The 22319-nt window shown below is 48.0% G+C and overlaps 1 protein-coding gene across 7 annotated transcripts in view; it reads left to right on the forward strand.

Moving 5' to 3' along the window:
* PNPLA7 (patatin like phospholipase domain containing 7) overlaps positions 1-22319 on the forward strand; it is a 398841-nt gene that overhangs the window by 108222 nt on the left and 268300 nt on the right. For all 7 annotated transcript variants that reach the window (XM_043530657.1, XM_043530661.1, XM_043530656.1 and 4 more), the window contains 3 exons: positions 7920-8012; positions 11731-11831; positions 14331-14489. In XM_043530657.1, coding sequence (XP_043386592.1) covers positions 7920-8012; positions 11731-11831; positions 14331-14489 — 353 coding nt within the window. The remainder of the gene's footprint in view (positions 1-7919; positions 8013-11730; positions 11832-14330; positions 14490-22319) is intronic.

Here is a 22319-nt window from a genome sequence, read left to right on the forward strand (position 1 = left end):
AAGCAGTAGTCTCTGAAGGGCCGATTATTTCCTGCACGGCATTGCACGCTGCTCTCAATGCTGCGGACATAGCTGCCAGGTCCACCGTGACAGCCATAGTGATGTGTCAGGCTTTGTGGTTTACCTCTTCTTTTTTCTCTCACAAAATACAAAACACTGTGGAGGATCTCCCCTTTTATGGTGAGAAGTTATTTGCAGCAAAAACCAGTGAGGTACGGGACACCATGAAGGATTCCAGAGCGACGCTCAGATCCCTAGGCATCCATACGCTGGCAACTAGAAGAAGACAATACAGGTATCAACCTTACCAACGCCCATGATACCTGGTCTACACACGACAACAACAGAAGCCATACGATCACCACCAGCAGCAACACCGCCAGAGACCCAGGCATCAACGACGATGCTCCACAACATTGGCACCATCCCAACCCCCTTCATCTAATAAGCAGATTTGAAGCCTTGGTCAAGGGTATTGAAGACCTCCCACCCTCTCCAGCGCTTATACTTCCCATCCAACCTTTTGGTCACCATTGACTCCCATTCTAACACAACTGGTGAGCCATCACTATGGACAGATGGGCCCTAGAGGTCATCCGATTGGGCTATTCCATCCCTTTCCTGCCCATGCCTGCCCCCACCCCATCCCTCTTCATGGACTCCTCTCACGACCACTTGCTCCACCAAGAGATGCAACATCTTCTACAAATAGGAGCAGTCGAGATGGTGCTCGATCAGCACAGGGGAAAGGGTTTTTATTCACACTACTTGACAGAAAAGAAAAGTGAGGGATGGTGACCCATCCTTGACCTCACGTGACTCAGTAAGTTCGTCAAAAAGCAAAAATTCAAAATGGTTACCCCTCACAACCATAATTCCAGCGCTGGAGCAGGGAGACTGGTTTTCAGACCTCGACCTGCAGGATGCTTATTTTCATGTAACTATACACCCCGCCCACAGGCGTTTTCTCACATTTGTTATGGGCTCAAATCACTACCAATACAGGGTTCTGCCCTTTGGCCTCTCAACAGCACCCTGCGTCTTTTTCAAGATTCTCGCTGTGGCAATGGCGCACCTATGGAAAAAAGGAGTCAATTTTTCCTTACCTGGATGATTGCCTTGTCAACACACAGACTCTTGAGGAGGCCATCCAAGCCATCTACTACTATCAGGGTCTGTGCCTACAAATACACAAAAACAAATCCACATTAACTCCTACTCAGCGACTAGAATTCATAGATGCTCATCTTGATTCCACAACCGGACTTGCATCTCTCCCATCCGACAGATTCAATACCATAAAGAATCTTGTCACCAAGTTGCAAAACAGCCCGCAGGTCACTGTCTGGGACTGTCTGCAACTTCTCGGCCATATGGCCTGTTGCACTTTTGTGGTCAAGAATGCATGCCTCTACATGCGGTGCCTGCAGGGTTGGATGATCACCATCTACAGACTGAATGTGCAGAGCCTAAACAGACTTCTGTCCATACCTGCCAAAGTCAAGGACCCACCCACATGATGGACTCTTCCACACAACCTCTGCTTCGGAATCTCGTTCATGCAGGAGTCCCCCTCTGTTATAATTACCATGGATGCTTCCCTCACGGGCTGGGGAGCACACATGGCACACCACACCACACCACTCAGGAACTCTGGTCCCCTACAGAAGCCTCACTACACATAAATCTTTCAGAGCTCCAAGTGGTCCGCCACGCCTGCCTCCAATTTCTCCCGCAAATCCAGAATCAACACATCAGGATTATGACTGACAACGCCTGCTTGTTTTATATAAGCAGGCAAGGGGGAGCTCGATCCCACTTGCTCTGCATGGAGGCTATGAAACTTTGGAATTGGTGCCTCCAACACAATATCCAAATTTCAGTCTCCTACCTACCTGGTTCGCTAAACACCACTGCGGACGAGCTCAGCAGATCTTTTCCCCTAGATCACGAATGGGAGATAAACGATACCATCCTACACGACATATTCAAAATATGGGGCTACCCACAACTGGATCTTTTTGCAACCATGACTGTAGCGGTGTGACGACTCACTGCTGTGTCGCCTCCTGCTGGTCATCCTGGGAATTAGCTCTCCAGCCTAAGGAGTGCCCTCTGCAGGCCGGTGTCTCGCCTGCTGCTGGCCCCCGTGTCGCTCCCAGACCCCAGTGCCCCTCTGCCTCAGGGTTCTGCCCCCAGCAGTAAGCCACAATCTGGGTCTCCCCACCCAGGGGAACCCCCAACCCTCTATCCCCACCTTGCCTCAGTGGCTACAGCCAGTCACCATCTAGCCCCTGCTCACTGGGGCAGACTGCCGTCTGTAAACCACTCGTCACCGGCAAGGGGGTTGGACCAGCTGCCACTGCCTATTCCCAGGCTACCCCTCTCTAGCCCCAGTACCTTTCCTGGCCTTTAGCAAGGCCTGCCACCTGCGGGTTTTCCAGGCTGGAGCTCGCCAGCTCCTCTGGCCTTCCCCCAGCCATGCTCCACTCTAGGTACCCTGCTCAGCTCCCAGGCAGCCAGTCCTCCTCTCCCTACAGCTAGAGAGACTCTTGAGCTCCTGGCTCTCTGGCTTTTTATAGGGCCAGCTGTGGCTGCTTCCCAATCAGCCTAGCCTTTTCTCTCAGCCCCAGCCCTCTCCCAGGGCGGGCTTTAACCCTTTCCGAGCCAGAGCGGGGTGACTGCCCCACTACCCCCCCCCCCCCACCTCAAGATCACCACCCCTGGGGTTAGGGGGGTCTCCTGGCCTGGACCAGTCGCCCATGCGCCTCCAGAGCCACCCGTTTCCATTCCGACTCCTCTAGCTGCTTACGCAAACAGATCTCCTCCTTTATGACGGCCACATACTCTTTAGCGAGGTCCAGGGCTCTCACTTCGGCCTCGTGGCGGGCCTGCTCTGTAGCCTCCAGCTGCGCACGTAGGCCAGACTCCCCCAGGTCCTCTTCCTTCAGGGTCTGGGTGCCTACTGTGACCTGCTCCACTACAGCCTGGGTCCCAGCCTCTTGCTGGGCCCGCTCTGTCCCAGTCTCTTTGTCCACCATCCCCCGTGGGTGGCTCTTGGGCAGGTCTACTGCCATCTCTGCAGCAGCTACCTGGCCGGTCCTTGATCCCTTTGGGTCCTCAGGCCCCTCCACCTGCGTTCGCCCTTCTCTGAGCGGGCAGTTCCTCTTTATGTGGCCCTGTTCATGGCAGCCAAAGCAGGCTCACCGCCCCTTTGCTGCCTTGGGCCCCGGCTTCTTCCATTGGTCCTTCTCAGGGCCAGCCCTCCCTGGGCTGCCCTGGACCATGCTCCTTGGGGCAGGGCACTCCCTCCATAGGTGCCCCCACCGACCGCAGGCCCAACATCATCTTTGCCTCAGGAATTCCCTTGCCAGGTGGCCTGTTGTAGGGGCTTGTCCCTTCCCCCGTCCTGGGTGAGGCTCCCTGCCCCCATCCCAGTAGGGACAATTCACCCTTACATGTCCGCACCTCCCACAGGTGTAACAAGCTCTGTGCTCTGCCCTGGGCCTCCTGGCCCCAGCACTGGGCTTCTCCCACCAGTCTCGGCGGTCTTTTTGGAAGTCCCTCCGCAGGAGTTTCACCAGGGACCGCTGCTCCTCTGCCAGCTGCCCCAGTTGTGCCTGCAAGGCCAACTGTACTTCCCACTGTCTCTCCTGGTTCTCCCGGAGCACACGGAGTAAGGTCTCACCCCTCTCCTGTGTCCCGTCAGTCCCCTTCTGTCGGGGCCCTGGCACCGGAGACCAGCCAGGGATGGCACAAGAGCCTTCAGCAAAGAAAACCTCTGTATATGCTGTGTCCATTGTCCCCTTTCTTCTCTCGCTCAGCAATAGTCCCAGTCCATGCCCTGCCCCTTGTATCAGGGGCAGACTGCACTTGCCCACATTGTCTACGACCCCAGTACCTTTCCTGGCCTTTAGCAAGGCCTGCCACCTGGGGGTTTTTTAGGCTGGAGCTCCCCAGCTCCTCTGGCCTTCCCTCAGTCCTGCTCCACTCCAGGTTCCCTGTTCTCCCAGGCAGCCAGTCCTTCTCTCCCTACAGTTAGAGAGAGAGTCTGCCTGAGCTCCTGGCTCTCTGGCCTTTTATAGGGCCAGCTATGGCCTGATCAGGGCATGGCCCCAGCTGTGGCTGCCTTCCCAGTCAGCCTAGCCTTTTCTCTCAGCCCCAGCCCTCTCCAGGGGCGGGCTTTAACCGTTTCCGAGCCGGAGCAGGGTGGCCGCCCCGCTACAATGACCAACAAAAATGCCTGGAATTCTGTTCCAGAGCGGGCCTAGGAAAACACTCGATGGGAGATGCATTTATCATCAAATGGAACGACAATTTCCTATACACTTTGCCCCCAATAACCACTTCTTCACAGGTATTATGAAAAATATGAGTGGAGAGGGCCAGGGTCATACTAATAGCCCCTACGTGGCTCAGACAGGTGTGATACCCATTTTTAACGAGGATGTCCGTTTGCCCGCCAATTCCACTTCCCCCACTTCCGAACTTATTATCACAACACAGGGGTCAGCTACACCACTCCAGCGTAACGATGCTGCACCTCAAAGCATGGCTCCTCAATGGTTCTCTAATGAGGAACTAGACTGCTCTGAACAGGTACAAAGAGTACTATTACATAGCAGAACACAATCCACACGTACCACCTATCTCCATAAATGAACTCGGTTTACTCACTGGTGCTATGCCAAGCAAACCGTTCCTGTTTCTGCCCCTCGTTCACTAATACTAGACTATCTTTTAGAACTTAAACTATCTGGGTTCTCCTGTAGCTCCATAAAGGTATATCTAGCAGCAATTATGGCATTTCACAATAAGACCAGAGACACTACTATCTTTGCTCACCCCATCACAAAGTTCCTCAAGGGCCTCCAGACCTTAAACCAGGACGTTAGACCACCCACTCAACACTGGGACCTACACTTGGTCCTCACATGCTTGATGCGCCATCCATTTGAGCCTCTTGCAACATATTCTCTCCTACATCTATCCATGAAAACTGTGTTCTTAGTTGCTGTTATAGCTGCCAGACGTGTAGGAAAACTTGGAGAGCTTATGGCTGGCCCACCGTACACTATATTTTTTTAAAGACAAAGTCAAGCTCCGAATGCATCCTAAATTTCTCCTGAAGGTGCATTCCTCCTTCCACCTCAATGAACCTATCCATCTACCAACCTTCTTTCCTAAACTGCATTCGAACACTTTTGAAGCAGGAATGCACACACTTGACTTGCGTAGAGCATTGTCCTTTTATTTGGATATGACTAAGCCCTTTAGGGCTTCCCCTAAACTTTTCATTTGAATCGCAGAACGATCCAGAGGCAAATCCATCTCTACCCTGAAAATATCCAATTGGATAGCAGGCCGCATCCACCTATGCTACCAACTAGAGGAGAGGAAAGTGATCAGGAACAGTCAGCATGGATTCACCAAGGGCAAGTCATGCCTGACTAACCTAACTGCCTTCTATGATGCAATAACTGGCTCTATGGATGAGGGGAAAGCAGTGGACGTGTTATTCCTTGACTTCAGCAAAGCTTCTGACACAGTTTCCCGCAGTATTCTTGCCAGCAAGTTAAAGAAGTATGGGCTGGATGAGTGGACTATAAGGTGGATAGAAAGCTGGCTAGCTCATCGGGCTCAACGGGTAGTGATCAATGGCTTCATGTCTAGTTGGCAGCCGGTATTAAGCGGAGTGCCCCAAGGGTCAGTCCTGGGGCCGGTTTTGTTCAATATCTTTATTAATGATCTGAAGGATGGCGTGGATTGCACCCTCAGCAAGTTTGCGAATGACACTAAACTGGGAGGAGTGGCAGATACACTGGAGGGTAGGGATAGGATACAGAGGCACCTAGACAAATAAGAGAATTGGGCCAAAAGAAATCTGATGAGGTTCAACATGGACAAGGGCAGAGTCCTGCGTTTAGGATGGAAGAATCCCATGCATTGCTACAGATTAGGGACCGAGTGGCTAGGCAGCAGTTCTGCAGAAAAGGACCTAAGGGTTACAGTGGACAAGAGGCTGGATGAGCGTCAACAGTGTGTCCTCGTTGCCAAGAAGGCTAACGGCATTTTGGGCTGTATAAGTAGGAGCATTACCAGCAGATTGAGGGATGTGATCATTCCCCTCTATTTGGCATTGGTGAGGCCTCACCTGGAGTACTGTGTTCAGTGTTGGGCCCCACACTACAAGAAGGATGTGGAAAAATTGGAAAGCGTCCAGCGGAGGGCAACAAAAATGATTAGGGGTCTGGAACACATGACTTATGAGGAGAGGCTGAGGGAACTGGGATTATTTAGTCTGCAGAAGAGAAGAATGAGGGGGGATTTGATAGCTGCTTTCAACTACCTGAAAGGGGGTTCCAAAGAGGATGGATCTAGACTGTTCTCAGTGGTAGCAGATGACAGAACGAGGAGTAATGGTCTCAAGTTGCAGTGGGGGAGGTTTAGGTTGGATATTAGGAAAAACTTTTTCACTAGGAGGGTGGTGAAGCACTGGAATAAGTTACCTAGGGAGGTGGTGGAATCTCCTTCCTTAGAGGTTTTTAGGGCCCTGCTTGACAAAGCCCTGGGTGGGACGATTTAGTTGGGGATTGGTCCTGCTTTGAGCAAGGGGTTGGACTAGATGACCTCCTGAGTTCCCTTCCAACCCTGACATTATATGATTCTATGATAAAGAAGATGAATCCTCCAACTTCTGTTAGAGCACACTCCACCAGGTCTGTGTCAACATTTGTGGCATTTTTACGTAACATTCCTCTCACAGATATTTGCCATCTGGGCTTCACAGCGTACCTTTGCTAAACATTAAGCTATTACTCAGGGACCCCTGACTGACATTCGAATGGGCTGGGCTGTGCTGTCTACAGCTTTCTTACCAGATCTGAAGTCCCTACCTCCTTAAGAGATACTGCTTTTTAGTCACCTGGATGCCTCCAGCCCCCCAGGGATGCCTCTCGAGAAGAAGAGGAGGTTACTCACCTGTGCAGTAACTGACGTTCTTTGAGATGAGTGTCCCTGTGGGTGCTCCACTACCCACCCTCCTCCCCCCTACTTTGGCATTTGGAGCGGTCTCCGTTGTAGAGAAAGAACTGAGGAGCCTGGTGTTATTGAGACACATTTGGCACGTGAGGTAGGCACCGCATGAGTACTGCTGTAAAAATCTCCGAGTGAAGGAGCAGGGGTGCACTAACACCTGGAGTGGAGCATCCACAGGGACACTCTTCTCGAAGAATGTCAGTGATTGCACAGGTGAGTAACCTCCTCTTAATTTCTATTAATTTCAGGTAGCGCCTGAAACAGCTTGCGCAATTAGCAAGCGTTGATCCTGCAGAGTAATATTGAATGGGGTTCTGCTATTTGTTGCTGTACTTTTGTGGCCCCCGTCATTATAGTATTTGAGTGTAACGCAAACATTGCTGAATTTATCCTCAGCACCCTCTCTGGGGTGTAGCAGTAGTATTGTCCTCGTTTCACAGACTGGGGAATTGAGGCCCAAGCAGACGAGGGCTTGCCCATAGTTACACTGGAGGGCTGTGCCAAGAACTGAATCCAGGTTCCCTGAGTTTCAGTCTAATACCTAAAATCCAGGGCTGTCACTGGGGCAGGTCATTGATTAACTCACTGAAGTATGAGGGAAGTGGAATCAACTCTCCAAATTGAGGAAGGATCTAGAGTGTGGGTGCAGCAGTCTGGAAGGAGGAACCTTCAGAGGAGCCAAGCGTGGTAAGATGGTTTGAGCTGAATTTTGTTCTTTCTTTTGACTTAGTTGTTAATAAAATCAAATCCTAAGGTGATAGTATGTGCATCGTGTTTGAGAGCAGTTGGGTGAAGGCACCTGTTCACAGCGTACTTCGTTTTGTTGGGGTGTGCTACATGTTTAAATCTGTGATAACCTTTATTCTGTTCCTAAATGTCAGACACAGTGAAGACTTCAGGTACAGAGAATTCTGAGAATTTTCTCAAAAGAAGAGTTTCTTTGACATCCTCTTCTGGATCAGCAGAGGCCCTTGGTGAGCAGGGGCTGGGGAAAATTGCAGGAAATACAAAATGTCTAATTATTATGTAGGGGGATGATGTAAGGTAACCCACTTCCCTTAGTTCCATGCCCTTATTGATCTGAAATAACACTCTAATATTTGTCTGCAGAGGAAATAAGAGCTCTCTTCTCAGAGAGCATCCACTGTCATTTTATATGGAATGGACTTTCTCTGTTGCATTATGGGAATGAGTGAAGGGAAAATATTTAAAAGCACTTTATACAGGACCTGGGTTCATTTCCCTATGCTTCTGTCTTAGTTTGCTTTTCACTGTGCTCTGTAAAATATACTATCTAAATGAAATTCTGTGGCAAATCAAAAGAATACTTAGTTGTGTTTCAGGATGCAGTATTTATCTTGTGCAAAATACCAGTAGACCAGTGAGAACAGTCAGTCTAGCCCTGCAGCATATTATTAGTGTCCTTACATTTCTCTAGTGCCTTGTTTTGAAAATTTAACCCATGGGCGAATGAGAGATGATAGGTAGGGTGGGGATAGGTTGGGAAGACAAGTAGCTTATGTTTGATACAATAGAGAAGAGGGAGCTAGTGAAGGGATGCAAAGAAAAGGGTAACACGGGCTTGGGAAATGATCTTTGCAGCAGCATTCTGAATGGATATGAGCGAGGCAAAATTGTATTTGTGAAGGCCAGAGAAAAGGATGTTGCTGTAATCAAGATGCAAGATGATGAGAGCCTGGAGAGAGTTTTAGCTGTGCAGATGGATAGGAAAGGCTGTATTATAAAAATGTTATGCAAAAAAACTCTGCAAGACATAGGCATACCCTGCATGTGAGGACCTACAGAGAGGTCGAAGATGAGACCCAGATTACAGGCCTGAGGATGGTGGTGTGCTCCACAGGGATCAAGAAAAGAGGTGGGGAAGGGGGGGGTGAATTTATTTTTGGGGGAGGGCAGAGAAAAAATTAAGAGCTGTTTTTTAAGCCATGTTGAGGATGAGCTGACAGCTAGCCAGGCATGAGGAAATGTCAGAGACAGGCTGAGATTTTAATGTGGACAGAAGGAGACAGGCCTGGAGTAGACAGGTAGATCTGTGAGTTATTTGCATAAAGATGGTAGTTGAATTTGTTTGGGGATTAGATTACCCAGAGGTAAGATGTAGAGGGAGAAGAGGATCAAAGACAGAGTTCTATGGTACAACCACAGAAAGCTGGAGGGGAGATGAAAAAGATCCTCTGAAGCATATGCTGAAGGAGTGATTAGAGAGTTAGGAGGAGAATCAAGAGAGAACAGAGTTATAGAAGCCAAGGGAGGGCAAGATTTCAAGGACAGGAGCACGGTAGACTGTATCCAAGGCATCTGAAAGGTCAAGGAGGATGAGGATGGAGTACTGGTTCTGAGAGTTGGCGGCAAGGTCATTAGAGACTTTGTTAAGAGCAGTTTCAGTTGAGTGCAGGAACAGAAGCCAGTTTAGAGAGGGTCTAGGACAGAACTGGAGAAGAGGAACTCCAGACAGTGACTGGAAACCGAGTGAGGCAGAATGTAATAAGTGGAGTTGCTCTTTGCCTGTGGTCCTGTGGCTGCTGTCATTGCTTTCCTCATGCAAAAGGTGCCATGAGATCTTTAATAATGACAAGTGATCAAGACCTTGGTTTTTACATTTTATCCCTGCAGCATATTGACTACTCAGACCATGTTGGGATGTCAATTGGTGATTCAGAGAAAAGACTGGTGCCTATTAAATGATCAGTATCACACAAAGGATTTCCCACCATCCTTTATCTTGCTTAGCTGGTGAGAATTGACAGGTCTCAGCAATTTGTGGGAAGAACTTTAGAAGCAGCCAAATCTGGGAAAACCATTTTTCTTTCCACCACCCCAGTTCCCTGTATTTCTGGGGTGCAGAGCATACTCTACTCCCAATTCTCAAATTAGGTCATGTACAAAGAATATAGCAAAATGGATTAATGCATGTGCGTGTATCAACGCCCCGCAACCTATTGTTGCATGTCCGCTTTACAGCACATTAATCCTCTCCAGAGGACAGACAGGCAAGTGTGTCATACAGAGGATCTGGATTTAAGGACAACAGAAACAGGTGAACCACTTGAGATCCCATGATGGATGGAGCTGTCAAAGTACAAAGTATTATCATCACTTCTCCATAACTAGTGTCCTTATTCTAAATGTTTTATAGAATAAGCAATTGTGAAAGTAAAATAGCAACTCTCTGCTTGTTGGAGACAAAATGAAGACTAGATTTTTCCTTCCTCAAAACAAACTGTGTGTTGTACAGAAATGCAATCCTATTGACTGGAGCGAGGCTGCATAGTTATAAGTGATGGCTTTGCTCTTGTGAATGAGTGTTCAGGAAGGGAGAAGCAGTGAGATATTGTCAGAAGTTTGCCCATATTCTGGTACTTGCACAGTGACTTTCATACCAGAACTGTGTGGGTCAGCAGTGAGCAAGTATTGACCAATCAGGATGAAGCTCCACTCAGTTGCTTATGTCCTTCTCTTCCTTTGTTTTAAGATTTCTAGGTAACATTTTCTTGCTACATCCATTCTGATTCCCACTTTGGCAGCAAGATAGTTTAATTTAAGAGAGGGTGTGTTCCCAGGCACAAACAAGGGTTGTAGGAAGACATGACTTGTAGCATTCTAATAGAGTAGTACTTTCATCCATGTGCTGCCTTTTCTTTGCTCTCTCTGATTTTAATTGCTTCTCATGGCTCTGTGATAAGATGTGCCACGTTGCTGGATTCCTTTTTTAGGCCTTGTCTGGCAAAGTACTTAAGCACATGCTTAGCTTTACGCATAAGCTTAAATGCTTTGCTGGGCCAGAGCCTTAATGTATGCAGTTCAGCTGGTGGCATAACACAAGCGTGTAGGTGACCCTGTTCTCTTTGAGGTGTTCTTCTAATGCTCCTATGGAAGTTTTGCTGGCGTGACTGTTTTTGGGGCAGCTAATACTAGTCTTTCATGGGGATTGATAACTGAATAGCGAATGGCCCCATTGGAGCTTAGTGGCTTCCAGAAATGCCAAGTTTGCTTTATTGTTAGAGGCAGAATAAAAGAGATGGAAAAGATGTGCCAGAGAGAAATTGGAGATAACCCATGCCCCTACCTTGGATGGGCTGGAGTTCCTCAAGGTGATGGGAGACCATTATGGACTTGGAGGAGTCCAAGCTTTCACATAGCTCCTCACCTTCAGAAATTAAAAAAAATTATATTTTTTAAAATGTCTTCTTCAATTGCTCAGAATGATAGAAAATTAAATGAAGTTCTCTCCACTTGTCAATTTCTGGTGGTTGTTTTGGAGGTCACTTTAACTGTTCTGTTATGGAACCACACAGTCTGTGCAGAAGGGCTTGAACCAGATAACCTGGTGAGAAAATGCTGCTCTAGTAAAGGCAAAATTGACAGAGAGAGTAAAAAGTTAATGCTGTTTTCCTTGTCTTGCTGTCTGTGAAGCCTTCCCATAGCAGCCCTTGTGGATATATTTAATTTCTAGAAGCTGCAAGATGATCCAGCTACATTGCAACATCAGGCTGCGTTTTCTTTGCTGTCTGTGCAATTCTTAACTTTCGGAATAAAAAAAGAAAAGTGGCCTATGAATGTATATGGTGTCTGCTGTCCTTGAGAAGACTGACCAACAGGTGCTATAGGGAAGGCTAAATGAGCCATGGTGGTGGGAGTGCTTTGAAAAAACCTCTTTTCTTCTCTTTGCAGGTAGCTCCAGTGGCACTAAATCAGACCTGGATATGGCGTACGAGAGAGCCAGGGTGCATTTCGCACCAGATGAAGCTCCGACCAGTCCTGTTGTGAGCAAGGTAGATATTCTCTGCATGAGGTCAGAGATGCACTTCCCTCCTTCCCCCTTAATGTGGTTCCTCCTCATGCACCTGAATAAGGGATTTGATTGTGCTTACAGATTGCATGGTCACATAAAATATTCTGCAAGCATGCACTTACACATATGCGGATGGAGCTCTGGCCCTCTCCAGGAGAGTTGTGTCAGAGTCCAGTCTTCATGTAAAACCAGATATTTGCAGAAGCAGATCAGTCATCTTTTGTGTAAATGTATTTAAAACTTGTAATTACTCAATACAGTTTAATGGCTCGTTCGGCTCATTAGTCCCAACAAGGGCTCTGGTACTGAGGCATGAGCTGCAGGTTTCAATTCAGAGCTAAAGTATACAGCTGACTAATGATACACCTCTGAAAATTAAAGTCTGAACTGAAATGTTGATAAAGGTATTTATTTTCTAAAACACTGGTACAGCTCCAATGATAGCAGCATGAATAGTGACATTGTGCTTCTACAGGTCCCCAAATTTTGCAGTCTCCAGGAGTGGGACTAGACCCTTGAAGACTGATGACCAGGGCCCTACCAAATTAATAGCCATGAAAAACGCATCCCGGACTGTGAAATCTGGTCTCCCCCCACGAAATCTGGTCTTTTGTGTGCTTTTACCCTATACTATACAGATTTCACAGGGGAGACCAGCATTTCTCAAATTGGGTGTCCTGACTCCAAAGGGAGTTGCAGGGGGGGCCACAGTCTTGCCACCCTTACTTCTGCGCTGCCTTCAGAGCTGGGCGGCCGGAGAGCAGCAGCTGAAGTCTGGGCACCCACCTCTGAAGCAGCCCCCACCAGCAGCAGCGCAGAAGCAAGGGTGGCAACACCATACCAGGCCACCCTCACTTCTGCGCCGCTGCCTGCACAGCTGGGCGGCCAGAGAGTGGTGGCTGCTGACTGAGCGCCCAGCTCTGCAGGCAGCGGCGCAGAAGTAAGGGTGGCAACACCGTACCAGGCCATCCTGACTTCTGCACTGCTCCTGGCGGCAGCTCTGCCTTCAGAGCTGGGCTCCCTGCCAGCAGCTGCCGCTCTCCAGCCGCCCAGCTCTGAAGGCAGCGCCGCCATCAGCAGCAGCACAGAAGTAAGGGTAGCAGAACCGCAACCCCCCCACAATAACCTTGCGACCCACCCGCAACTCCTTTTTGGGTCAGGACCCCGACAATTACAACACCGTGACATTTCAGATTTAAATAGCTGCAATCATGAAATTTATGATTTAAAAAATCCTATGACCATGAAATTGACCAAAATGGACCGTGAATTTGGTAGGGCCCTAGTGATGAGGTAGCAGTCTTCAGATGGACTCCTAGGTGTCAGCTTTTCAGGAGGCGGTGTATGTGGGGACCATCTGGCCTAGTCTTTGCTCCTCTCTTCTTAAAATGCTACTTTAAAATGCTTCTTATGCTAGTCACTGCAGTGAGGAGGAAAGGAGCTTTAGGACCTGGAGAATGCAGTGCTGAATGGTGTCCTCTGCCTACAGCACCTCCTGCAAAGGAGGATGAAGGGCTGCAGAATCTGGGTTTTCTACTATGTTCCTCCTATCCGGGAGGCTGCAGTGGTGGTGCTATATAAGGGAGGTGAGCAGAACTGGGAGAGGAGGTGCTCTTCACAGAAGAAGCTGGTAGTCAGGGATCTTCTAGGTTCTGCATCTGGCAGTGGCCATCCCCACCCCCTTCTGCATTTGGGTTTCAGACCAGATTAAACAAAGAAACCTTCTCAATCTCAAAAACACTTTGCATGCAGGTGATGATGGTGTTTTGGAGACTGAAAAGGGGAAGGCCTGAGTTTCTGGGAGTTACCCACACAATATATGTGACTTAGCAGGCTGGTCTTTGATCAGGGTGGAGTGTGTTTGTTCCAGAAGCCTCTGGGATTTTTGTCTGAGTGCTCCTGTATTTGACTGGTATGTGCTAGATCCTCTGAGACTCAATCTATTCAGAATCCTGCTTTCTGAGAACTGTGATGAAGAAGCAGTTTTACTCTCGTGTCCTTGGTGAGGTTTGGAATTTTCTGAGACATATTTCTCCAGCCTCCACAGACATTTATCTCTCTGGATTCGTTACTCCTGTGTCATGTGTAATTACATGTCTTACTGTTTTAATTAAATCTTAATTCCATCATAGCAGCAGCTGCCTAATTTGAGAGATACTTGAGGGGAAAAAAACTTTAAAAGATAGAAGTCTTATTTCTCTCTTTTCCAGGCTCCTGGGAGGCCAGATGAATAAACCTATTATTGCATTAGAATGACTGCCTGTCTAGGGAAACAAAAGGATGATTAATTTAGTGAGCAGTTGTGTGTGTGTGTGTGTGTGTGTGTTTTTTTTTTTTTTTTTTTTTTAAATTCCTACGTGTTTCTAGGTCACCGGTTGTGGTAGGTTGGAGAGCATAGATGATAACACAATTTCTTTTTCCCAGGTAGATGCTAATTGCAGCATGAAAAATAACGTTTGGCATCTCTGCTTTTTTTAAGTCTATATTGAAGAAGACTGTGACCGTGACAGAAACTCCCTCTGCGGTTTTCCATTACATAGAGGGTGACCTAACTGCGCCAGACTCCTGTGCCAGCAAACAAGTTGATGCCATCTTCGAAGCTGCTAAGAAAGACCTTTTAACATTGATGAAACTCGATGTAAGTTATTAAAGGAGAAATGACCTTGCTGTGCCTTTCATCCCATTCTGCACAATCAGTAAAAGGAAATCTTTAGAAGGGAAATGGACTGGCTGAGGGGGAGTTGTTCTGTTCCTCAGCCTGTTAAAGTTGAAAGCAGGATTGAAATAGATATAACTATTAAGTCATGCTTAATGTGTGACTGTTGGCCATTTGAGTTTATTTTTGCCTTTGAAGTTGCAGTTGTGTGGTAGAAATCAAAAGGGTTTTTACTGCAGGTAAATGAGAAACAACTTCTCATTTTTATCTAGTCTTACAATTTTTGTTGTCAACAACCCATGTTGACAGTCCTCCTCAGACTGCCTGTAGGTGGTAGTGTGATAGTCAATTGCAACAAGTGCAAATATCAGTACCTTTGGAAAGAAAAACGGTGTGTGTGTGTGGGGGGGGGGTGCGCGCTCGCAGCTTTCGGGCTCTTATAAAGAGAGGAGGCTGCCAGTGGAGCAGATGGCTTTTGATGGTGTACAGACTTCTTGAAATGACACCTGATATATGGATATTAATATGTAAAAACTGATCATGGTATAAGATTGGAAACTGAGGTTCTTGGAATAACAGGAACTGGAGCACACTGCAGAGTCTTTCTTTTCAGTGATATGTGTTGAACCCTGAATATATTAAGATGCACATTAAAAAAAAAAAAAAAAAGAAAGGAAGGAAGAAAAAAAAAAAAGGGACTAATTCAAGCTGTGTCCAACGTGCCTGAGCTAAATTTTGGGACTTAACATTTTAATATCATGATGTTTGAAGGTTTATATTTGTGACTGAAAATATAAATAATGTCACCGTGTAACAATTTCGTATTTATGGGGCCCCCATTGTGCTCGGTGTGGGACAACATTATATAAGCTTTTGTGTTCTGCTTCTGTGTCTCCAAGAGCAAAAGAAAACCTTCAGAGCTACTGTTTTGCTCAGCATACAAAGTCCTTCCTTGAGTCAGAGTTTTCAGGGCTTGCTGAGTTTATAGCCCTGCTGCTGTGGTACCTGAACATCTCTCACTTGATTTACAAATGGATCCATTCAAATAAATGAGTCATCCACCTGGGTAGCTTCATAAAAGGCAGTAGAGTCCCCTTGCTGTAGAGGCAGTTGGCTAGCTAAAAGCCTGAATGAATAGGTAAGTGGTGCCATGAAGTGCCAAGCTCTGGCAGATGGACAGAAACTGCAAGAGCCCTCAACTGCGAAGGACTGGCACTGTCCTGGATACTTGAATTCCAAGAACTAATAGCAGGAGCAACCCAGTTATCTGTGCCATTTGTTTAAAAAAGTCTCTTTTCTGTTAGATCAGATGAGTTCCAAAAGAGAGTCTAAATTGTGTGTGTGTGTGTGTGTGTGTGTGTGTGTGTGTGACAGTCCAGATGAAACAAAGATGTGCTGTGCTGTGATTGTTTCTCATTCCCTAATAGCGCACTAAGCTATCTTCTGAAACCTTCCCTTTGAAATTGTCATTCCTGGGAAGAGGAAGGTGGTAGATCTGGGCCATGTCTGCACTGGAGAGTTGTTCAAATCAGAGCAGTCCTTATATGGACACTCTTATCTCGATTTAAGAGTGCCTTATATTGAATTAGCATAAGTCAGGCCCTTACTGAGGCTATGGGTATGTCTACACTACGAAATTAGGTCGAATTTATAGAAGTCAATTTTTTAGAAATCGATTTTATACAGTCGATGGTGTGTCCCCCCACTTAAGACCATTAAGTCAGCAGGGTGCGTCCACAGTACTGAGGTTAGTGTTGACTTCTGGAGCATTGCACTGTGGGTAGCTATCCCGCAGTCTCTGCTGCCCATTGGAATTCTGGGTTAAGATCCCAATGCCTGATGGGGCAAAAACATTGTCGCGGGTGGTTCTGGGTACATGTCGTCAGGCCCCCCCCTACCCCCCCCCATGAAAGCAACGGCAGACAATTGTTTCGCACCTTTTTTCCTGGGTTACCTGTGCAGACGCCATACCACGGCAAGCATGGAGCCAACTCAGCTCACTGTCACCATATGTCTCCTGGGTGCTGGCAGACACGGAACTGCTTTGCTACACCGCAGCAGCTCATTGCCTTGTGACAGCAGAAGGTGCAGTATAACTGGTAGCCATCATTGTTGTCGTCTCCTGGGTGCTCTTGGCCAACCTCGATCGGGGCACCTGGGCAGACATGGGTGAGGTCTGTCGGGGCGCCTGGACATAAATGGGAGTGACTCCAGATCATTCTCTTCTTAAATTTCGTCTCATAGAGATTCAGTCTGCCTGGAAACGATGATGGCGACAGTCGTACTGCACCATCTTCTGGCAAGCACCCAGGAGACGACAACGGCTAGCAGTCGTACTGCACCGCCTGCTGCCAGCCTACCCCTTGCTCCTCCCTCCCTCCGTGAAAGCAACGGTCTACAATAGTTTCGCGCCTTTTTCCTTGCGGGCGCCATATTGCTGTCAGCATCGTCATCCACCCGCTGCCTCCGCTGCCACTCTGCTCTCTTGCAGATGCCATACCACGGCAAGCATGGAGCCTGCTCAGATCACCACAGCAGTTATGAGCGTTGTAAACACCACACGTGTTATCTAGCAGTATATGCAGAACCAGAACCTGCAAAAGCAGGCGAGGAGGCGACGGCAGCATGGTGACGAGAGTGATAAGGACATGGACACAGACTTCTCACAAAGTACGGGCCCCGGCACTTTGGACATCATGGTGGTAATGGGGCAGGTTCATGCTGTGGAATGCTGATTCTGGGCCCGGAAAACAAGCACAGACTGGTGGGACCACATAGTGTTGCAGGTCTGGGATGATTCTCAGTGGCTGCGAAACTTTCGCATGCGTAAGGGCACTTTCATGGAACTTTGTGACTTGCTTTCCCCTGCCCTGAAGTGCAAGAATACCAAGATGAGAGCAGCCTTCACAGTTGAGAAGCGAGTGGCAATCGCTCTGTGGAAGCTTGCAACGCCAGACAGCTAGCAGTCAGTCGGGAATCAATTTGGAGTGGGCAAATCTACTGTGGAGGCTGCTGTGATGCAAGTAGCCAACGCAATCACTGAGCTGCTGCTATCAAGGTTAGTGACTCTGGGAAATGTGCAGGTCATAGTGGATGGCTTTGCTGCAGTGGGGATTCCCTAACTGTGGTGGGGCGATAGACGGAACCCATATCCCTATCTTGGCATCGGAGCACCAAGGCAGTGAGTACATAAACCGAAAGGGGTACTTTTCAGTGGTGCTGCAAGCACTGGTGGATCACAAGGGACTTTTCACCAACATCAACGTGGGATGGCCGGGAAAGGTACATGACGCTTACATCTTCAGGAACTCTGGTCTGTTTCAAGAGCTGCAGCAAGGGACTTTCTTCCCATACCAGAAAATAACCATTGGGGATGTTGAAATGCCTATACTTATCCTTGGGGACCCAGCCTACCCCTTGCTCCCGTGGCTCATGAAGCCATACACAGGCAACCTGGACAATAGTCAGGAGCTGTTCAACTATAGGCTGAGCAAGTGCAGAATGGTGGTAGAATGTGCATTTGGGCATTTAAAAGCACGCTGGTGCAGTTTATTGACTCGGTTAGACCTCAGCAAAACCAATATTCCCATTGTTATTACTGCTTGCTGTGCTCTCCACAATATCTGTGAGAGTAAGGGGGAGACATTTATGGCAGGGTGGGAGGTTGAGGCAAATCGCCTGGCTGCTGATTATGCACAGCCAGACACCAGCGCAGTTAGAAGAGTACAGGAGGGTGCGGTGTGCATCAGAGAAGCTTTGAAAACCAGTTTCAGGAATGGCCAGGCTATGTTGTGAAAGTTCTGTTTGTTTCTCTTGATGAAAACCCGCCCCCTTGGTTCACTCTACTTCCCTTTGCCAACCACCTTCGATCACTGCTTGCAGAGACAATAAAGTCGTTGTTTCAAATTCATGCATTCTTTATTAATTCATCACACAAATAGGGGAATAACTGCCAAGGTAGTCTGGGAGGGGTGGTGGAGGAGGGAAGCACCGGGTGGGGTGGGAGATGAGGGGAGGAGGGAAGGACAAGGCTACACTGCACTTCAAAACTTATTGAATGCCAGCTTTCTGTTGCTTGGGCAGTCCTCTGGGGTGGAGTGCTTGGGTGCCCGGAGGCCCCTCCACTGTGTTCTTAGGCATCTGGATGAGGAGGCTATGGAACTTGGGGAGGAGGGCGGTTGGTTACACAGGGGCTGTAGCAGCGGTCTGTGCTCTTGCCTTTCCTGCAGCTCAGCATACTCTGAAGCATATCAGTTTGATCCTCCAGTAGCATCTGCATTGCCTGCTGCCTTCTGTCATCAAGCTGACACCACCTATCCTCTTCAACCCACCACCTATCATCTTCGACCTACCACCTGTCCTCGGGTTCATATTGTGCTTTCCTGGACTCTGATATTGCTTGCCTCCACGCATTCTGCTGGGATCTTTGTGTGGGAGGACTGCATGAGCTCAGAGAACATTTCATCTCGAGTGCATTTTTTTCACCTTCTAATCTTCGCTAGCCTCTGGGACGGATGATAGTGTGAGCGTTGAAACATTTGCAGCTGTGGGAGGGAAAAAACGGAGAGTAGTAGTTAAAAAGACACATTTTAGAGAACAATGGGTAGACTCTTTCACGGTGAACCTTGCTGTTAACATTACATAGCACATGTGCTTTCGGTACAAGGTCACCTTTTGCCTCTTATATTGAGGATCTTCCGGTTTGGTATGAGAGATCATACACGCAGGGCCAGGCATCAGAATTCGGCTTGCAGGTAGCCATGGGAAACCACAGTCTGCATGTGGGAGTGGTTTCAAACTGCAGTGCCCTCATTTCCCATACCAAACAGCCGTTGAGTTGGCCATTTAAAATGGGTTGGCAATTTAAAAGGAGGGGCTGCGGTTTTCGGGTTAACGTGCAGCATAAACCCACTAACCTCCCCCCCCACACACACCCAATTCTCTGGGATGATGGCTTCACCCCTCACCCCACCACGTGGCTAACAGCGGGGAATATTTCTTTTCAGCCACAGGCACGCAGCCCAGCTAACTGCCACATCTGAATGTCCCCTTAATAAAATTACCCTATTTCAAGCAGGTGACCATGAGGAGTGGCCATCCAGCAGAGCTTTATGGAGTTGTCCCGAGAGGATTTCCACTCCATCTCCAGACACATTAACAGACTTTTCCAGTAGCTGTACTGGCCGTGAATGCATTCCAAGTCTTCAGGGCAAATTAATCATTAAACATGCTTGCTTTTAAATCATGTGTTATATTTACAGAGGTACACTCACCAGAGGTCCCTTCTCCGCCTTCAGGGTCCGGGAGCCCACCTTGGGTGGGTTCAGGGGGTACTGGCTCCAGGTCCAGGGTGAGAAACAGTTCCTGGCTCTCGGGGAAAACAGTTTCTCCGCTTGCTTGCTGTGCTCTATCTTCAACCTCCTTCTCCTCCTCCTCATCTTCCTTGTCTCCAAAATGCGCGTCCCTGTTGCGTGATAATCCATTGATGGAGTCAAAGCACAGGGGTGGGGTAGTGGTGGCTGCACCCTCTAGAATGGCATGCAGCTCATGTCTGAGGCTCTAACCCCGAGCGGCCATTTGCCTCTCTGGTTTTTTGGTAGTCTTGCCTGAGCTCCTTAAGTTTCACGCGGCACTGCTGCGGGTCCCTGTTATAGCCTTTGTCCTTCATGCCCTTGGAGATTTTTTCAAATGTTTGGGCATTTCGTCTTTTGGAATGGATTTCTGATAGCACGGATTCACCCCCCCGTACAGCGATCAGATCCTGTACCTCCCGTTTGGTCCATGCTGGAGCTCTTTTGCGATTCTGGGACACCATCATGGTCATCTCTGCTGATGAGATCTGCACTCACCTGCAGCTTGCCATGCTGGCCAAACAGGAAATGAGATTCAAAAGTTCACGGGCCTTTTCCTGTCTACCTGGCCAGTGCATCTGAGTTGAGAGCGCTGTCCAGAGCGGTCACAATGGAGCACTCTGGGATAGCTCCTGGAGGCCAATACCGTCGAATTGGGACCACACTACCCCAAAAATTGACGCGGCATGGTCAATTTCAGCGCTAATCCCCTCGTTGGGGAGGATTACAGAAATCGATTTTAAGAGCCCTTTAATTCGAAGTAAATGGCTTCGTCGTGTGGACGGGTGCAGGGTTAAATCGATCTAACGCTGCTAAATTCAACCTAAACTCGTAGTGTAGACCAGGGCTATGTCTACACTTAAACTGATACAGTGGCACAGCTGCAGCTGTCCTGTTGTAGTGCTTCAGTGTAGATACTTACTACAGTGTTGGGAGTGTTCGCCTGTCGCTGGAGTTAATCCTCCTTCCCAAGAGGCAGTAGCTAGACTTCTTCTGTTGACCTAGCACTTTCTACACCAGGGTTTAGGTTAGCTAACCTGTGTCGCTCAGGGTTGTGGATTTTTCATGTCCCTGAGTGAGGGAGTTGGGTTGCCTTACCTTAATTAAGGCCAGGTCTACACTAAGGCATTAACTTGATATGAGGCACTCTTAAACCTGTTCATGAGTTTCCACATAAGGGAGTTGCACTAATTTAATTAACTGTGTTTCTAAATTGATTTAGCTAAATCAATGCAATTTTTGTGTGTTGACAAAGTCATGTACTATATTGGCATTAGAGCAGGGGTCTCAAACACGTGGCCTGCAGGGCTATTTCCTGCGGCCCACCAAGCTCCCCGCACGCCCCCGCCCCCCTCCCAGCCTTGCCTACCTCTGGGCTAGGGGTGGGCAAACTTCGGGGAAGGGGTTGGAATGGGGGCAAGGAAGGGGTGGGAAGAGGCGGGGCAGGGGCGGGGCCTCATGGAAGGGGTGGAATGAGGGCGGGGCCAGGGACAGCGAGGGGAGGGTGTCAGTAATGCGGCCCTTGGGCCAATGCACTAGTCCTCATGTGGTTCTCATGGTCATTTGAGTTTGAGACCCCTGTATTAGAGTTCCGAGTTATATTCTCCTTCCACCCTAAAATATCCAGAAGTTCAACATAAGGGGAACTTTCCACTGAATGCATCCGATGAAGTGAGCTGTAGCTCACGAAAGCTTATGCTCAAATAAATTGGTTAATCTCTAAGGTGCCACTAGTCCTCCTTTTCTTTTTGCGAATATAGACTAACACGGCTGCTACTCTGAAACTTGAATAGTTCAGTTCTTGTAGCCTTGTGCACTATTATTTATGGAAGACTTAATTTAGCTCCGCAGAGCTGCATTGACTTATCTTTTGGGACTCTTAACATGCCCTATCATTTTGCTTTCAAGGCAAAACAAAAGTCGGTTTGAATGTTTCAAATAGTTATAATAGCCTGGAAGTTGAATGTGCCCATTGTTCTCATGATGTCAGATAGAGGCCATCTAGCCTAATTATACCCGTTAATTAGTGTGTTTAAAACAATAGCCTCTCTCCTAATCTATAATTTAAAGAGTGAACCTGCCAGGTGACTTCAGTCGTGCTTAAAACATAGGGCCTGACTCATAGCAGAGAAAATGGGTAGTTTCCAGGCTGTCCACATGGGCTTGGTGAAGCAAATGCCAACTTTATTTCCCTTTTAACTGAATATTGCTCTTGGCTGGGGATTTTGAAAAAGCTGTTACTTCCACCTCTTCAACCAGACTGGAGAGTGGCTTATAAAGAATGGAATTTGTGACACTGTGGTTATCACAGCAGCTGTGGGTTACAGGTGTAGTGTCTGGTAAGACCATATACCTGGCCAGATTAATATTCTCAAATTAGTATCTTCTAATTTTTGCTGTAGAGCTTGCTATAGAATATTTAGTATTTCATTTGCCTTGGAGGTTATTTGACCTCTGGGAA

Source organism: Chelonia mydas, chromosome 16 (genome assembly GCF_015237465.2).
Source record: "Chelonia mydas isolate rCheMyd1 chromosome 16, rCheMyd1.pri.v2, whole genome shotgun sequence".
NCBI lineage: Eukaryota > Metazoa > Chordata > Testudines > Cheloniidae > Chelonia > Chelonia mydas.